General features: G+C 48.4%; 1 protein-coding gene across 1 annotated transcript; it reads left to right on the plus strand.

Annotated features, from left to right (window-relative positions):
• Positions 1 to 8578: 8578 nt before the first annotated feature.
• LOC135441320 (olfactory receptor 14C36-like) lies at positions 8579 to 9511 on the plus strand. Its single transcript, XM_064700862.1, has one exon. The coding sequence runs from the start codon at positions 8579 to 8581 to the stop codon at positions 9509 to 9511; it is 933 nt and encodes a 310-aa protein (XP_064556932.1).
• Positions 9512 to 13785: the final 4274 nt, after the last annotated feature.

Genomic DNA, 13785 nt, shown 5'->3' on the forward strand with positions numbered 1-13785 from the left:
AAAGGGGACAGATTAAGGGGATGAATTTGCAAAAGGATTTAACGGGACTTTGGACTGATGGCTATGCTGGAGGGATTTTCCTTATTCTCCTTACGGTTTACAACTTAACGGGATGGCGTGAATTCAGTGATTTATCATGGGACACTGATAAACCTGGCAAGAAGTTGAGCAGCCGTGCCGAGCGACCGCCTGTAGTGCTGCGCTGTAGCGACGATAACAAAGGCAGCGGCGGGGAGAAGCCGCGCCGCGCGGCGAAAACCGAGCCGAGTAAGCTGCGGGGGGCCGCGGCGGAAGCCGAGCAAGCCGCCGCGAGAGCCACCGCAAGAGCCGCCGCAGAAGCCGCACCGAGAAGGCACGCAGAGAGCCCAGCAGCAGTGGGAGCCGAGCCGCAGGAGCCGAGAGCGGCGAGAGCAGCCACACCACGCCCCGCGCGGAGGAAGCCGCCGCGGCTGCGGCACGGACGGAGCAGCGCCAGCACCACCAGCGCCGCGGCCATGCCGAGTCGAGCCAAGCCGCTGCCGCGCCGTAAGACCAGAAGTTTGTTTTCGCCTGCTCCGACATCGCAGGGAGCCGAGCACCGCGGGGGGAGCGGGGCCGCCGCGGGGGGAGCAGCCGTGCCCCGCAGCCAGCGCCAGGCAGCCACCACCAGCATCCCAGCGCAGAAGAAGCCGCGCCGCGCCGAGCTCAGCGCGGGGGGGCTTAATCCCTCTTCTCACACGCACGCCGCAAGACCAAATTAACTCTTGGTAGCTCTGCTCTAATTTTAAGCTACTTAAATCTGTTACCTTAGTTTATATGTATTTCATACTAATTCTTAGAAGCTTTGGGTTTTCTTTTTTCCTCTCCTGCTCAGACTAGTAGTAAGCCAGGTGAGAGAAGACTGCTGCTGTTCTGAAGTAGTTAATACAAGTTAGTTACCAGCTTAGAGTGAAGCTGAGAGAAGTGGGCACACCTTTTACCTTTCCTTGCTGCTACAAACAGGGCCTTAGCTATGAGGGGCCCAGGGCTGGAGTGCACTGGACTAAAGCTCCTAGACTCTCTCTTTCTCTCTTGTCTGTGCAGTTTCTGTTCTTGCCATGTCTGTGCTTGGCTGCAGGTAATCTGGAGTCTAAAATAAGAGCCTGCAGTGGCTTAAGCTGCTTTAGCTTCCTTCTCTTAACTTTTAGATACTCCTTTCTGAGTTTCAGAACTCCAATGGTATGCAATGTAGCCTTGCTGTTCCCTGAAAGCTAAATTAAGAGTGATAAAGAAAAATAGTTTTGGTATAGATTAAAAGTTTTACTAAATTACTGATATAGAAAGTAATGCATAAACACAAACTTTAAATAGTGTATGTGTTTTAAAGATTTGAGCTAAAAAATGTCTATTTTACACAAGGAAAACATCTGTTGATGTGTTTCCTCAAAGAGGCATTTTATAAAATTGCTATATAATTTTTAAATAAAAATTGTTTCCTTTCTCTAGATCTAAAGAAATGTTTATTTTTTAAAAGTAGTAAAGTGGTGTTTCCTACTCCAAAGCCACTTTTGAAAGTATAATAATAGTAGTATAAGTGAAATAATAAAATATTAAATAAATAATAAAATAAAATAATGATAAATTGTGAAGTAAAATAATGATAAATAATAAAATGAAATAATAGTAAATAATAAAATAATAATAAAATATGAAATAAATAAAATAAAATATTGATTAATAATAAAATGAAATAATAATAAAAATATAAATAAAAAATTTGAAATAATTAATAATTTCAAATTTTATTTAATAAAAGCATAGTTTTTAAAAGCATGTGATTAACAAAAACATACAGCATCTGATATTCATTTTAAGATATCACTTACTTTTTATCATGATTGCAAGCAAGCAAACTTTTGTTGACCAAAAGTTTTGTGTTAAAATTAAAATTATATTAAGTATAAGTTATATAAAATTTAAAAGCGCTGTTTTTGTTAAAATTAAGCTTAGGTAATGTTAAGTTTTGTTAAGTTTAAATATTTTAAGTATTTTAAGTCTAAGTATTATTAAGTTTGAGTAATGTTAGATAGATTTATACTTTTATAATAAGCATTTAAGCCTTGCTAGCTAAGAATATTGCTTATAATGTAATAGTTGTTAGAATTGCCTATTTTTATGTTACAAAGAGTGTGATACAGTTAGCCCACAGAACTTTTCTGATTCTTGTTTAAGTTTTATTAGAGTTAATTGATTTTACATATGAGTTTTGTTGATTTTAAAATAAGTCTGTTAAGTTCAAATATTTTAAGAGTTTTAAATGCATGCTAATTCTTCACTACTCCAAATCAACCAAAGACTGAGAAATAACCCAGCTGATGACATTTGAGCCAAAAGATTACATCTGTAAAACTGATTTTGAACTTTTCTGAGAAACCCAATTAAGAAGTAGATGTGAAAACTTCAAAGACACAAACATCATTTTTCAGACTCGCCGTTCGCCTCCTCCCCAGGTGCACATGAGAGAAGACAGCTAACAGCTTTTAACCCTTTAGAGTAAAAGCCATTACTCAGACCATGGCTGGGGGACTTTATAGAGATACTGAGTGTACTTTTGAATGCTTTGTTTGTTTTGCTTTATATTCTTAGTAGTGTTCAAGATATGGTCAAAATAGTGATAGAGAGACCTAGCATACCAACCTCTTTGTGCAAAAAAAAAAAGAAAAAACCGAGAGTTGTTGGAGATTTTTTCAGAGATGGCTTAGAAAGCAGCTGTAAGGAGCAGATTCTCACAGCCTGTTTCTGTAAACAGCAGAGGTTCTCAGGTTATTTTTAACTACAGGTAAAAGTGGCAAACATGAAGGCTTTGAGAGCCTTGCACATCAGAGTTCTCAGGCAGCTTTCTCATAACAAGTGGATGTTCTATCTTTGGCTGTTTTGGGAAAGCAAGAATAATTCTGAGAACCCAAATCTTAGTATTAGAAACATAAAGAGGAGTTAGTGTGTAATCTCTGGCCTATTGTGAGCTCAGATTTTGCAATATGCATGAAGTGAATTAACACTGTTATAAAAAGTGCCTGATTGATCAATAAAGTGGAGTCGATGGATGACCAATGCAAGGTGGGTCGTCTCCCCCCAATTTCAATAGTCTTTGACTCCTGAGTTCCAGGACTCACCTGTTTTCTAAACATTGGAAAGCACTCTGTGCTGTTCTTTGTACGGAAAAAATCATCCTTCTCCAGGCACAAATGTCTGACATTAGGATTCCACATCCATAATTTCAAATATCCAAAAGTTGCTCCAAGCAAACCTGCCAGGACAGACAAGTCAGGCTTGCCTTGGCCTCTGGTGGTTGATGTTTATCAGCTCCTGAAACATGGAGCTCTGTGGCTTCCTTCCTATGGAGACAAATGTGACATTTGGGAGCCTTGTGAAATGAAGGGGCCATTGTGACACTGCAGAGCACCATGGATCCAAGGGACATTGTGACACTGTAGAGCCTTGTGGAACCAAGGACAACATTGTGGCTCTGTTGGGCTGCATGGTCCCAAGGGACCATTGCAAATCAGCAATGTGGGAGTTAGCCCAGCTGTAACTCAGTCAGCCAGATTTTACCCCAAAAGAACTGGGCGTGAGTTTCAAGTGCTAGGAGTCATTCTTTTAACTTAGGGTGAGCTTGAGAAATTCCCCATAACCCTTTAGTGTTGTTATGATAAGTTGTCCAAGTTCTACTCCCCTATTGGTTTATTGGTTACTTATTTCTTTTATATGTTATTGTTCTGGTTTTCTAGCCCCAAGTATCTATGTTGTTGCTTCCTCCTTGACTCAGGTTTTAGGATCCTGCCCCTTGTACTGTGCTGGACTTCTCCATGTTTATTGTTTTTCACCCTGTTATTAAAGTTCCTTTTAAACAACTCCATTGATCCTGCTGCTTTTCATTTTCACCACCCTTGCCCTGAAGTCAGGGAACCAGAGAGGTTTATTGCAGCCACCCTCATTGGGACATTTGGCGCCCGAAGAGGGACCATGACATTCAGGGCTCCCTGTGTCAGTCACATCAGCTGGGGTTAGCTGATGGATAGGTCAGAGCTCCCTGGGATTTTGGATTGTGCCAGGTTCGGCGGATTCATCGTTGCTTCAAGGGACCTTGGCCAGGATCAGCAGGGACAATGACGGTTTCACCTGCACAGGATTGCAAGTGGGTTTGGGGAAATGCAAGACATTCATTGACCTTTTAGTCACTGTGTTTTTACAGTATGTACCCATGTCCCATAAATAATTTGGAATGTTCCAGTGGCTCTTCCCCATTAGGCAGAGAAAGAGACAAATGGGCAGCCAGATGTCCAAAGCAGAAAGCAGCATATATAGATGCTTTCATTCTCACTGATCATGACAAAATATTTTCAAAGAACAAATTAAAATCAATTATGAGGTGGCTCATTAAAAATTTTCCAGGTGCCTCTGCTGATGAAATCCATACCACTGAATTTTAGGACTCAGTGGGAGTTAAACTGTACAATTTTTGATCAAAAGAGACCCCATTGCACCCTGCGTGCTCCCCATCTTCCACACCACACTATACCAGCAAGCAGTGTGTTGAAAACTCAATCCATTGGTAACTCCTAACTCGGGAACTCCCCTCAAGCCTGCCTTTCTCAGACCTTTAATGATGGTCCAAGATGGCAATGGCCATGCTGTCTTGGAGCATCATGCCCTAGAGACACAAGACAGAACAAGACAAAATATGGCTCAGGAGCCTGACCACCCTCCCTCCATCTTGGCTCCTCCACTTCCTGCTACCACAACTTTCACCTCTGCTGGGAAAAAAGCTCCAGACTCCACCCACACAACTGCGGGTACTGCACTCACTGTCTATCATTCCCTCTCCACCCTGGACCATGCCTCCAGTTAAGGAAGGAGACTGGCAAATAGCCTCAAAATTCCTCATTGCCCTGTTATGTTATGAAAAAAGGGGGCAGAATCCCAGGTATCAGCCACTGGTTTGCAGGGAAATCAAGGATCTTTGTATCTAAAGACGATAGGAAGGACTTACCTTGCTTTAATGACCTAATGAGGGCCATGTTTACAGCACATTTCTCAACCACCTATGATTTAAAATATGTTATGTTGTTGTCATTTACAGAATACACCCGGTGGGAAGAGGGATGGAAGTGTTTATTATGCTAATAGCAATGACTATGACAATAATGTGGTAAGGGCGGAATTGACAATCAACCATCCAGCTGGAGAAGGACAACACAGCCTACCAGATGATCAAGCAGTAGGTGTCGCCAGAGAAGCATTGGATGATATCAAAGAGATGGCTTTGCAAGCTTTAATCCAGGTATCAGATGGTAGCATCCTCAATTTGAAATACTTTGGGTGGCTGCAGCTAAAGCTTTAGGACAATTAGACCATCTTGGGTGCCTGTTAAGTAAGCAAACCAATGCTACCTCCCTCACATTGAGTGGCCTGCTCTGAGACATAGAGACCATCAGACATGCTACCTTGCAGAACAGCGATAGAGTTTTTACTCTGGGTACATGGGCATGGCTGTGTAGACTGAGGGCATGTGTTGCATGAACCTCTCCAGGCACAGCAAGACAATCCACAAGAGCATTCAGGTACTGAAGGAAGAGTTCAAGAAGCTTCAAGTGGAAAACAAAGACTGGGTCAATAAACTCTTCCAATCCAAGGGAGTAAAGGGTTGGATGATGTCTACCTAAAACAGGACTATTAATTCTCTTAGTGGTTGTTGCTGTATTGTTAATTGTCCCATGTTTGTTTGGATGCTTTTAGAAAGTCTTACAAAATTCTTTCAGTTCCATCTTTGTTGAAAAACAGAAAGAGGGAAGATACCCAGCACAGGAACCTCATGGACACCTTGGAAAACAGAATTGGAGGTCAGGATGGCACAAACACCTCTCAGACACTCAATTTTGGAAGGAAATTCCTTAAAAGTACCTGAAAGTATACTAAAATCCATAAAGTACCTTAAAAACCTTGAGTATCTCAAGGCATTAATGAGCCCCACTGAGTGTCAGTACAAAGCTCTCCAGGGACACGTTAAAGCAGATAACTGGAGCCATGATTGCACAAAACTCTCACACAGCGTGTATCAAAAGGGAAACACCAAGTACCTTAAAATAAATGAAGTACCCTGTAGTATTAATGAGCCTACTTAGAGTTTTTACTGAGAAAGCCTCTCCAGGGCCTAATTACAGCAGATAATTGGAGGCCATGATTGCACAAACCTCTCAGAGGCTCCAAGGCAAAAGCCAAACCCAAAGTCCTTTGAAAAACCTGCAGTCCCTGCAGGGAGCATTCAGGAGCCCCCAGGGCCATTCCTGAGCAAGGCTCCCCAGGGACTCCTTCCAGCAGATCCTTGAGGCCACTGGGATGTGGGCTGGGGGGGGATGCTGAGGGCAGGACAAGGGGCTGGCAGTGCCCAGCCTGGCTGGGGCTGTGCCAGGAGGCCCCAGAGCCTCAGGACAAGGTGTCTCCTCACAGCCCTTGGTGGCACAGACCCTGCTGTGCCCCAGGGCACCAAGACTTGGCTTCTCTTTGTCCCCACCTGCCATCACTGCCTCCAGTTCTCTGCTCTGCCTGGGGACACTTTCTCAGTTGTGTCCCTCAGTGGGACCCATTAAAAGTCCAAGAAACTTTGGAGTTGGATTCTGCCTTGGAGTTCTGGAGAGGTTTCTTCAGCTCCCTCTCAGGGACTGATGTTCAGGGCCTGAGCACAAAGCCCCAGAGGCTCATTAAAGTCCTTGTGCTGTGTCTGTGCTGCTGAGCTGGGCTGGGCTCCTGGCACAGAGGCAGCTCCTGGTAACCAAGAGGAGCTTCAAAAGCACATTTCTCTCGATGAGCAGCTCTTCTGCCAGCCCAGCAGGGCTGGGGCACTGCCTGCAGCCAGCCCGGGCACAGCACAGAGGCACAGAGAGCTTCAATCAGTCAGGGCTGGGAAGGTGCTGAGAAGTGCCTGGGGCAGAATCACTGCCAGGCCTTGGCACTGGAACCTCTGGCTGCAGGACAATGCAGCTGCAGCTCCTGGAGCCATCTCCTAAAGCTGGAACATCCCAATGCCTACAGACTCTGTGAGTACAATGCTGGCTATTTCTGGTGCAAGGAAGGTAAAATGCTTATGAAGTTCTGACATGCTGAGGCGTTCTGATCAGTCATAAAATATTACCAAGACAATGGCTTTGATAAAAATGAGGAAATTTCATAGGACTTTGTGTTCAGTTTCCTACTATTGGAGAATGTCAGAAAGGGAGGATTAACTAATAAACGTATAAGGAATTATTAGTTATTAATTTAGTCAAGTGCCTGAGACTTCTGAACTGTTACTTTTCATGATCAGTAGGTTCACAGGAGATCCCTAATGTTCTTGCATCCACTCTGCCCATGAACAGCACCAGCATCACCTTTGCTGGAGTCATCAGACTCAGTCTGAGCTGTCCTTTCCCCAAGCTGCAAACAGAATCTGCCCCCAGGCAGTGCCATGCAAATAGACGGGATTCTGTCAGGCCAAGGAGAGGGTACAGAGATTTGGGGTCTGTGAGAGCTGGCACGGAGAGAACAGGCACAGGGAAACACCTGCAGAAGGGAAATCTCCAGGAAGCAGAGAGAAGATCAGGCAATAAGAGAAAACAAAATCCAGAAATGCTGTGGCAGGGAGAGTTTAGAGATGTCCACAGGATGCCCTCCAGTGCAGCCCCTCCCTCTGAACAAGCCCCCTCCCTCCTGTGCCCCAGCCCAGCCTCTGCCCTCAGGGCTGGGGCTCCAAGGCGTGCAGCCCCTCCTGTGCAGGCAGAGCTGCAGCAGAGCCGTGGGGCAGCTCTGCAGCCCCGGGCCCAGTTCCCTCTGCAGAGCACAGGGCTGGGAGCAGCTGCCCGGCCCTGGGGGCTCTGGCAGGGGGCACAGCTGGCTCAGGGTGACGCTGTCCCCAGTGCCCGGCTCTGGGCAATGCTGTCAGTGCAGCCAGGGAAGGAGCTGCATCTCCCTCAATCCAATGCCATCATAAGGACACTTGGAAATGTCCCAGACATTTCAGTCCAAGCTGGGAGCTCCAATCCAGGGCTCAAACCTGTCCTAGAGCATCTCTGAGTTATAAGATTGATGGGGAAAGGCAGAGGTGTTGTGACACTGAAAATGCTGCTGGGTTGGTGAAATGAGCAAAGAGAGCCCTTGGCCACAAATGTGGAGCTGGGCTGTGGGGGATCCATCTGCTCTCAGCAGTTCCTAAGGCATTTTTGGGAAAAAACATGGGAAGTTGATCACCCTCCACCTGCTAAAGTTTAAACCCCTGAGAAAATCTGAACAGATCAGAATGACAGACCACCTTGCCTTAGTCTCCAGTCATCACTTTGTCTCAGAGAAATCACTGTATTCTCTCTAGGGGCAGCAAAAATTCTGAGGGTTTATGATATCCAAGAATACCAGGACAGACATGGAGGGTGCTTAAAAACAAAACTGCAGAACTCTTGAACACAAAAGGAGGCCTGTGTCTGTTACAGGGGACAGTGTATGGGAAATAGCTTTGATTTTGTTTACGGGTGTCTCCTCTACCTCTACAATGTCTTTTTCTCCATGGACAGGTCCCCATGCCAAGGATCAGCAAATGTCCAACAGCAGCTCCATCAGCCACTTCCTCCTGCTGGCATTGGCAGACACGCGGCAGCTGCAGCTCCTGCACTTCTGCCTCTTGCTGGGCATCTCCCTGGCTGCCCTCCTGGGCAACGGCCTCATCATCAGCGCCGTAGCCTGCGGCCACCACCTGCACACGCCCATGTTCTTCTTCCTGCTCAACCTGGCCCTCAGCGACCTGGGCTCCATCTGCACCACTGTCCCCAAAGCCATGCACAATTCCCTCTGGGACACCAGGGATATCTCCTACACAGGATGTGCTGCACAGCTCTTTTTTTTTGTTTTCTTCATCTCAGCAGAGTTTTACCTCCTGACCATCATGTGCTACGACCGCTACGTGTCCATCTGCAAACCCCTGCACTACGGGACCCTCCTGGGCAGCAGAGCTTGTGCCCACATGGCAGCAGCTGCCTGGGCCAGTGCCTTTCTCTATTCACTGCTACACACGGCCAGTACCTTTTCTCTGCCCCTGTGCCAAGGCAATGTCCTGGGCCAGTTCTTCTGTGAAATCCCCCAGATCCTCAAGCTCTCCTGCGCCAAATCCTACCACAGGGAACTTGGGCTCATTGCACTAAGTGTTTGTGTAGCCTCAAGCTGCTTTGTGTTCATTGTGTTCTCCTATGTGCAGATCTTCAGGGCAGTGCTGAGGATCCCCTCTGAGCAGGGACGGCACAAAGCCTTTTCCACCTGCCTCCCTCACCTGGCCGTGGTCTCCCTGTTCCTCAGCACTGCAGCCTTTGCCTACCTGAAGCCCCACTCCATCTCCTCCCCATCCCTGGATCTGGCCCTGTCTGTTATGTACTCAATTGTGCCTCCAGCCCTGAACCCCCTCATCTACAGCCTGAGGAACCAGGAGCTCAAGGCTGCAGTGTGGAGACTGATGACTGGATGCTTTCAGAAACATTAAACTGCTGGCCTGTTTCTGCCAATCGCTTGTAATTAAAGTAATCTTCAATACTGCTTGTTAGTTTCATTTTGGAGGTTCTTTATCTTTTTTAATTTAAAATATTGTCTAGAAAGAGATGTTATTTATTGTGCCACTTCTCATTTTCTTTCCCTTCTCCTTTACTGTGACCCACAGCCTATTTCTATGAGGAGCTGTGCTCTCAGTGGCTGTAAAGGAACGAAAGGATCTCCCAGCAGAGTTTTCTGCAGAGATGCCCTTTTGTTGCCTTCTCTGGAGCTGCAGCAGCAATGTCTGTGTGCAGAGCTGGGGGCAGATCAGTGCTGGCACAGCAGCTGTGCCCAGCAGCACTTGGTGTTGCCAGTGCTGCTGCCGTGGCCCTGCCCCGCTGCCCTGGTGGCCCTGGTGTTGCTGCAGGGCCTGAGTGCTCTCGGGGCCGGGCACAGCCCTGGGGGTGGCAGTGCCGGGGCTGCAGCAGGGACAGGCCATGGGCACTGCTGGGGCAGCGCTGACGCCTCAGGCCAGGGCCTGGGGGCTCCAGGCTCCTTGCCCAGGCTCTCTCAAGAACACACCCAGGCCAATGCTCAGCACAGAAAAGCCCTGTGAGCAGCCCCAGGCTGGCCGTGGGCAGGCTGGGGGCAAACAGCATGGCTGGGGCTCTGCAAGGGCCCTGGGGCAGACGGGAAGGAGCAGCAGAGCAGGGGCTGATCCATCCCAGTGCGCTGCACAGCCCAGGGCAGCGTCCCAGAGCGTCCTCATGGAGCTGCCAACAACATCCCCCCTCTGCAGCCCTGGCCTCTCCCCCAGCTCACACAGGTGCCCCATCCTTGCAGGCACAGACACGGCAGCACTGGCTCAGCAGCCCCTGTTTGCATTGCACAGAGCACGGGGAGCACCCCCATGCTGTTGGTGTGGGGACATGAAGCTGAGGGAGCACAAATGCCATCAGCCCCTGGGGCCAGCAAGGGCTGGGGGACACCAGGGAAACCACTCAGCTTTGTCCTGGCCTCTGCAGTCAGCCAGAAAGTTTGTTCCCATCAGCTGGGAGTTTCCTGTCCCACTGCAGACGCTGTTGCTCAGAGCCAGGGCTGCCTGGCAGCCACTCCCAAACTGTCCTGAGCATTTCCTTGGCTTCACCTTTACTTTCTTTCTTCTTTCCTGATACAGATTCCTTCCTCTTGCCCATTGCTGTCCCCTCCCCTGCAAAGCCGATCCCTGTTTGCCCTTTCCTCTCTGGCCCCACTCCCCATTGCAGTTCCTGGTTTGGCACCATGGGAACGTCCCTTGGGCAGCAGGATCATCCTACAAGTGCTGCAGGAATTGTCTGCAGGCTCCTGCAGTGCCTCCTGCTGCTCCCTTGCCAGAGGCACCCCAGGCCAGGGGGGCACATCTGGGCTGCTGTGTCTGGCTCTGGGGCTCCCTGTTCTGGGCAGTGAGGAGGAGCTGCAGAGGCTCTGCAGGACTGACAGGATGGGCTTTGGGGCTGGCAGGAGAAGCTGAGGGACCTGGGCTGCTGGAGCTTCTGAAGAGGAGGCCCAGGGCTCCTCCTGCAACTGCTTCAAGGGTGGTTCCAGAGAATCACAGAATCATCCACGTTGGAAAAGACCTTGGAGATCATCAAGTCCAACCTGTGCCCTGACACTGCCTTGTCTACCTGAGACTCCCCTTCTCCATGATAAACAACCTCAGCTCCCTCAGCTGCTCCTCACAGGAGTTGTGTTCCAGACCCCTCCACAGCCTTGTTGCCCTTCTCTGGACACGCTCCAGCCCCTCCATGGCCTTCCTAAACTGGGGGCCCAGAACTGGACACAGCACTCGAGGTGTGGCCTCACCAGTGCCAAGTGCAGGGGAAGAATCCCTGCCCTGCTCCTGCTGGCCACACCATTCCTGATCCAGACCATTGGCCTTCTTGCCCACCTGGGCACACTGCTGCCTCATGTCCAGCCTGCTGTCCATCAGTCCCTGCAGGTCCCTTTCTGCCTGGCTGCTCTCCAGCCACTTTGTCCCCAGCCTGTAGCACTGCAGGGGTTGTTGTGGCCAAAGTGCAGGACCCAGCACTTGGTCTTGTTCAACCTCACCTTGTTGGATTTGGGCCCTGGATCCAGCCTGTCCAGGGCCCTGTGCAGAGCCCTCCTACCCTCCAGCACATCCACACTCACACCCAGCTTGGTGTCATCTGCAGATTTGCTGATGCTCAACTCAGTCCCCTCATGCACATCATCAGTGCAGATATTGAAATCCACGCTGGCTGGCTCTGATCCCTCAGCCACCATGTGGGCGTCCTGTGATGGCACTCAAGGTGATCTGTTCCATAACCTTGCCGGGCACCCAGGTCAGGCTGACAGGCCTGGAGTTCCCCAGCTCCTCCTTCCAGCCCTTCTTGGGGATGGGCTCACACTGGCACCTCCAGTCCTCTGGGACCTCCCTGCTGAGCCAGCACTGATGGTAAATGATGGAGAGCAGCTTGGGGAGCTCATCCACAGCTCCCTCATCCCCCTAGCATGGATCCCATCCAATCCCATGCACCTGTGAGAATCTGAGAGGCTCAGCAGGTCCCCAGCTGCTTCCTCCTGAAATACAGGGGCTGTTCTGCTCCCTGTGCCCATCCAGCAGCTCAGGAGAACACTTGTCCCAAGGACAACCTGTCTTATTCTTGAAAAATGAGGCAAAGAAGGGGTTAGGTGCCTCAGCATTTCCCTCATATTTGGTAACCACATCTCCCCCAATAATGAATGGAGATTGTCCTTGGACCTCGTTTTGCCATTAATATATTTAAAGAAACATTTTTCTCATCCCTCACAGAAGTGGCCTGGTTAAGTCTTAAGCTTTCACCTCTCTAATTTTCTTTCTGTATGACGTAACAACATCCTTAAACATTTCCTGAGTTACCTGCCTCTCTGTCCGAAGGTGATGCACCTTATTTTTTCCCCAAGTTCCTGCAAAAGGCTCATCACATACAGAACTTCACCTGTTGGCTAAAGTACACCTCAGAGGAGGAAAATACAACAGTCTATAAAAGAAAAGAGGGAAAGCAAGCTAGGAAAGTAAAAGAAGAAGAAGAGGCTGGGAAGGCTAACAAAAACTGGGACCCCTTTACCACCTACCTCCTCCTACCGTTGCAGTACCTCAAATCCTTCCTCCAGTTCCTCTTTCTGTGGAACCAATTCCTCCTCCTCTCCCAGCTGTCATTCCTTTACCACCTCCTAACCCAGTTACACCTCCACCACCTTCCCCTCAGCCCTCTCCTTACTCTCTTTACCCTTCACTACCGTCCCCTTACCTCTGCCATCTCATGCACCCCTTATTCACCAGCAAGTTCCTGCTCTGCCTCCCCCAGCACAAACGAGAAGCCAAACAACATCTCAGAATCTCATGCCCAAGAGTGAAGTTACCCAGTCAGCCTCCACAGCTGATGTTGTAACACCTGGTCCAAAGTGGCAAAAGTGAAAAATTGTTCCCCCTCAGAGAAGTTCCCATGGGTGGGGTGGCCAGTGAGATTGGATTTGTAAACGCTCCCTTGACTGCGTCCAAAGTTGGAAACTTTAAGAAAGAATTGCGAAATTTAGTGGAAGACCCAGTAGGAATCGCAAATCAAATTGATCCATCTTTAGCCCTAATATTTATACATGGGGAGAATTGAACTCCATCTTTAACATCCTATTTTCCCCGGAAGATACTCGATTAATATGAACTGAAGGAATGAAAATTTGGGAGTGAGAAAACCAACCTGGGCCCCCAGGTGACCAAAAAATGCCTTCAGTGGAGCCTGACTGGGACCCTAATCAAGAAGAGGGGAGAAGGAACATGAGAGGTTACAGGTCCCTGATGACCAGAGGGATAAAAGAATCAGTCCCTAGAGGGAGTAATACCAGGTTAGCGTTGGACGGCACCCAGGAAAAAGACAAGACCCCAGCACCATGGCTTAATGGGCTAAAGCAAAACTTCCAGATTTACTCTGATGTTGACCCAGACAGCCCAGAAGACCAATCTTGGGTTCACTGCAGTTGGGGATGACCCCAAGAATCCTTTTTTCCCAGCCTGATGTTTCCAAGAAGGAGTCTGAATACTTTGGCTCTGGTTTCCAAGGTTGTTTATTGTTTCTTATCTATAACATTTTTTCTCTGGCCTGCTGAGATCTTTTCAGCAGGTCAGAGAGAGGCACACTCTCCATCCCGGGGCTGGTGTCTATGATTTATCCTATGAACTATGTATACTTTATTTATCATTATTTTCCAATACCTAAAGACACACAGCAGGGGACTTTCAATCAAAACAAA

Source organism: Zonotrichia leucophrys, unplaced genomic scaffold, assembly GCF_028769735.1.
Source record: "Zonotrichia leucophrys gambelii isolate GWCS_2022_RI unplaced genomic scaffold, RI_Zleu_2.0 Scaffold_241_78452, whole genome shotgun sequence".
Taxonomy (NCBI): Eukaryota; Metazoa; Chordata; class Aves; order Passeriformes; family Passerellidae; genus Zonotrichia; species Zonotrichia leucophrys.

Bases quoted from the DNA above. Each gene is read 5' to 3' on its own strand.
- LOC135441320 (XM_064700862.1), top strand. From the start codon at position 8,579: ATGTCCAACAGCAGCTCCATCAGCCACTTCCTCCTGCTGGCATTGGCA.